At 44.7% G+C, this 5,000-nt stretch overlaps 1 protein-coding gene across 1 annotated transcript in view; it reads left to right on the top strand.

Annotated features, from left to right (window-relative positions):
• dnah2 (dynein, axonemal, heavy chain 2) overlaps window positions 1-5,000 on the top strand; it is a 252,152-nt gene that overhangs the window by 19,366 nt on the left and 227,786 nt on the right. Inside the window, exon 9 of the mRNA XM_042327174.1 lies at window positions 1,228-1,385. Coding sequence (XP_042183108.1) covers window positions 1,228-1,385 — 158 coding nt within the window. The remainder of the gene's footprint in view (window positions 1-1,227; window positions 1,386-5,000) is intronic.

Below are 5,000 nucleotides of genomic sequence, written 5' to 3'. Positions count from 1 at the left end.
CTCCTGTTGAGGCCACATCATGGTAACTAGGGGCCTGAGTTTCTCCTGGTGAGGCTACATCATGGTAACTAGGGGCCTGAGTTTCTCCTGGTGAGGCTACATCATAGTAACTAGGGGCCTGAGTTTCTCCTGTTGAGGACACATCATGGTAACTAGGGGCCTGAGTTTCTCCTGTTGAGGCCACATCATGGTAACTAGGGGCCTGAGTTTCTCCTGGTGAGGCCACATCATGGTAACTAGGGGCCTGAGTTTCTCCTTTTGAGGACACATCATGGTAACTAGGAGCCCTGAGTTTCTTCTGGTGAGGCCATATCATGGTAACTAGGGGCCTGAGTTTCTCCTGGTGAGGCTACATCATGGTAACTAGGGGCCTGAGTTTCTCCTGGTGAGGCTACATCATGGTAACTAGGGGCCTGAGTTTCTCCTGTTGAGGCCACATCATGGTAACTAGGGGCCTGAGTTTCTCCTGGTGAGGCCACATCATGGTAACTAGGGGCCTGAGTTTCTCCTGTTGAGGCCACATCATGGTAACTAGGGGCCTGAGTTTCTCCTGGTGAGGCCACATCATGGTAACTAGGGGCCTGAGTTTCTCCTGTTGAGGACACATCATGGTAACTAGGGGCCTGAGTTTCTCCTGTAGAGGCCACATCATGGTAACTAGGGGCCTGAGTTTCTCCTGGTGAGGCTACATCATGGTAACTAGGGGCCTGAGTTTCTCCTGGTGAGGCTACATCATGGTAACTAGGAGCCCTGAGTTTCTTCTGGTGAGTCCATATCATGGTAACTAGGGGCCTGAGTTTCTCCTGTTGAGGCCACATCATGGTAACTAGGGGCCTGAGTTAATCCTGGTGAGGCCACATCATGGTAACTAGGGGCCTGAGTTTCTCCTGTTGAGGCCACATCATGGTAACTACGGGCCTGAGTTTCTCCTGGTGAGGCTACATCATGGTAACTAAGGGCCTGAGTTTCTCCTGTTGAGGCCACATCATAGTAACTCGGGGCCTGAGTTTCTCCTGGTGAGGCTACATCATGGTAACTAGGGGCCTGAGTTTCTCCTGGTCAGGTCTAGTAATCAGGATAACTCAAGGCTCTATACATAACTCAAGACCTAAGTCATTTCTACTCATGTATTACACAAGCCGTACTGGTAATGTGGTGTCTTGCATCTTGCCTCTGTTGTTGATGTTGTTGATCATTTCTGTGTTGTTGTTGTTGTTGTTGTTCCAGATGAGTAATGAGATTATCCGGCTGTGCTGCAGAGATATCTCCCTGGACAAGATCTTTCAAGGCTATGTGGTGTCCAGCAAGCAGACCCTCAACGACTGCATTCAGTGCTGCCTGGCCTGGAAGGAGCTTTACCTGCACGCCTCACAGCTGCACCATAAGTAAGGACATACAGAGAAACACACACACACACACACACACACAAACCCAAACGTGTTTCACACAGCAAATGCACACACACACATTTCCATTTCCATTTGAGTCATCTAGCAGACGCTTTTATCCAGAGCGACTTACAGTTAATGTAGTCATATTAAAATAGCTAGATGGGACAACAACATATCTCAGTCATAGTAAGTAAATATATACTATATATACTATATACTATATATACTATAATATATACTTTTCTGACACACACACACACACACACACACACACACACACACACACACACACACACACACACACACACACACACACACACACACAGAGACACTGTACAATTAATCAACATCACTCACTAATAATTGCATGTGTAATGACACCTAATCCAAGTTCCTACACCTTCCTGCTGAACGTAAAGCTTATAGACGTCCCTTCTCTTCCTGAGGAAAACGACAGTGTCTCCTTGCATAGTGATGGCAACAACGCACTTCAGCTAGCTACTGCAGCTCCTCTGCGTATTGACAGCAGATGAGAGCAACCTCACTTCAAAGTGATGGCGAACGCACTAGGGAACGACAGCACCTCACTACAAATAGCGTAGCAGCGCGTCTGTCTCCCAGCTTATAAAGGAGCTTTTGCGTGAAGTTACATCAGCTTATCCTATAGTGGAGCTTCAATGAGCAGCTTGACAAGGTGAATGACAGCACCTTGCTAAGGAACTAAGTCTCAAACCTGAGCAGGAGAGTTCGTCAACAGTTTCTTCACCTGTTGGTTTCAGGAAAGTTGGGCCAGGGATTTGGAGAGAGACTGAGAGCGAGAGAGAGATCCAGAAAGGCAGGGAGAGTGAGGGAGAACGAAAGCGGGAACTTTGGTTGTTTCCTCTCAGTTGTCAGTCAGCGAGCTCAGCCTCAGCTCAGCGTTGTCAGGCGTGGTAGTGGGGGAGGCTAGCTTCACTTCATTATGGCCGCCAGGGTGTGTGATGTGTGATTGCTCTGAGGGCCTCGGGGCCCCAGCTTTATTCAATGGTAGCACAGAGGCCAAATGGTTCCGCACACACACAGACACACACACACACACGGCTCCAATACTCCTCAGGGCCCCTGCCGTCCGCACGGGCGATCAACCCCATCCGCCCAATTAAAGAGAGTGCTTAGTTCCCGATCAATGGAGGGGGAGAGGGGCGGGATGGGAGGGGAGGTGAAAGCCCCATAGCATAGCTGATGACTACAGCATTTACTCTCTCTATGATACTCCTCTGTACCCTAGTGACTAGGCACTAGTCTATAGTATAGGGTGGGACTGGTGCAACCAAACATGGCTCTAAAGGACCTCATGAACAGAACCATTTAGAGACATACAGTACAGTGCATTCGGAAAGTATTCAGACCCCTTCACTTTTTCCACATTCATTTTCCCCTCATCATAAGTATCCAGAGCTATTTTCAGGTCTCTGCAGAGATGTTCGATCGGGTTCAAGTCCAAGCTCTGGCTGGGCCACTCAAGGACATTCAGAGACTTGTCCCGAAGCCACTCCTGCATTGTCTTGGCTTTGTGCATTGTGCATTGTCTTGGCTTTTTAGTCTCCCTGTCCCTGCCGCTGAAAAACATCCCCATAGCATGATGCTGCCACCACCATGCTTCACCGTAGGGATGGTGCCTTTTGGCAAACTCCAAGCGGGCTGTCGTGCCTTTTACTAAGGAGTGGTTTCCGTCTGGCCACTCTACCATAAAGGCCTGATTGGTGGAGTGTTGCAGAGATGATTGTCATGTTTGATTCTCTCAGTGATCCCTTCTCTGCCCTCTATCCAGTAGTATCATACACAGGGTTTGTTTAGGGACATTCATATGGGAGCCCTGTCATATCTACAGTAGCAGTCAAAAGTTTGGACACACCGACTCATTCCAGGGTTTTTCTTTATTTTTACTATTTTCTACATTGAAGAATAATCGTGAAGACATCAAAACTATGAAATAACACATTTACAATCATGTAGTAACCCAAAACAGTGTTCGACAATTCAAAATATATGTTATTTCATAGTGTTGATGCCTTCACTATTATTCTACAATGTAGAAGTAGTAAAAATAAAGAAAAACTCTTGAATGAGTAGGTGTGTCCAAGCTTTTGACTGGTACTGTACATTGAGGCTAGCCATATCACCCAATACTGTATCTTAGCATAAGACAGAGCTGCTGCGATGTGGTTGTGTGGTATCTTCCAGGAGACAAGTTTAAGTATAAGAGTGGGGTGTTGGAACCGTTTACAGCCAAGAATGTTTCAGATCCAATTAGTGTCCTTTCACTATTCCGTTATCTTTGACCTGGGATGCCTCTGTCCTTCTGCGAGATAGCCACCTTCAAAGAATGACGCACATTCCATCCGCTCTCATAAGAGCCATCCCCGGCTAGGTGAGGATAAGAGACAGGGGGAGGAGGGGATTAGGGTGACCACATTGTCCCGGATTGCGCGGGACAGTCCCGCATTTTGGCCCGTTGTCCAGCGTCCTGCAACCAAATAATCATGTCCCACATTTTATCAACACATTCAAACACCACTAATTTAGAAAGAAAAGGTTGATTTGTCCCGTATTTCATTTGTTCATTCCAACCTGTCTCTTGCAGTCACTTTGCGTTCATGGATAGATGTATATCATAAGGATGTTTATGGATAGATGATGTATATCATAAGGATGTTCATGGATAGATGATGTATATCATAAGGATGTTCATGGATAGATGATGTATATCATAAGGATGTTTATGGATAGATGATGTATATCATAAGGATGTTCATGGATAGATGATGTATATCATAAGGATGTTCATGGATAGATGATGTATATCATAAGGATGTTCATGGATAGATGATGTATATCATAAGGATGTTTATGGATAGATGATGTATATCATAAGGATGTTTATGGATAGATGATGTATATCATAAGGATGTTCATGGATAGATGATGTATATCATAAGGATGTTCATGGATAGATGATGTATATCATAAGGATGTTCATGGATAGATGATGTATATCATAAGGATGTTTATGGATAGATGATGTATATCATAAGGATGTTCATGGATAGATGATGTATATCATAAGGATGTTTATGGATAGATGATGTATATCATAAGGATGTTCATGGATAGATGATGTATATCATAAGGATGTTCATGGATAGATGATGTATATCATAAGGATGTTCATGGATAGATGATGTATATCATAAGGATGTGGTACTGGTGATGTTCAACACTTCTCCAATAGTTGTTGAGATCGAGAGGTAGGTCAATGTCATAGGCCTTTCGTAAACCAACAATTTCTCAAATCCTTTCCGGCAAAATTCCAGCTAAACTTGGAGAGGACAGTTAGGCCTAACTACTTACAAAAAAGCTTGCTTCTGACTAAGAGCTACAAAAGTAAGTAAATAGCCTTATTAGACTGAAAGATAGGCTATAAGCTAATTTCGTCAAACTTGTGGACCTCTCCATGTTTCTCATTAGTTTCTCATTCAACACATTTGCTGCTACTTCACTCAATCTCGTTTTAAAAGTCTCCCTTCCTGTTTTACATTCCCTGAGACCAACCAGAAATGTTTCCTTGGT

This window comes from Oncorhynchus tshawytscha, linkage group LG09 (assembly GCF_018296145.1).
Source record: "Oncorhynchus tshawytscha isolate Ot180627B linkage group LG09, Otsh_v2.0, whole genome shotgun sequence".
NCBI lineage: Eukaryota > Metazoa > Chordata > Actinopteri > Salmoniformes > Salmonidae > Oncorhynchus > Oncorhynchus tshawytscha.
Note: the sequence above shows the minus strand (reverse complement) of the source record. Positions and strands in the feature narration are given on the sequence as shown.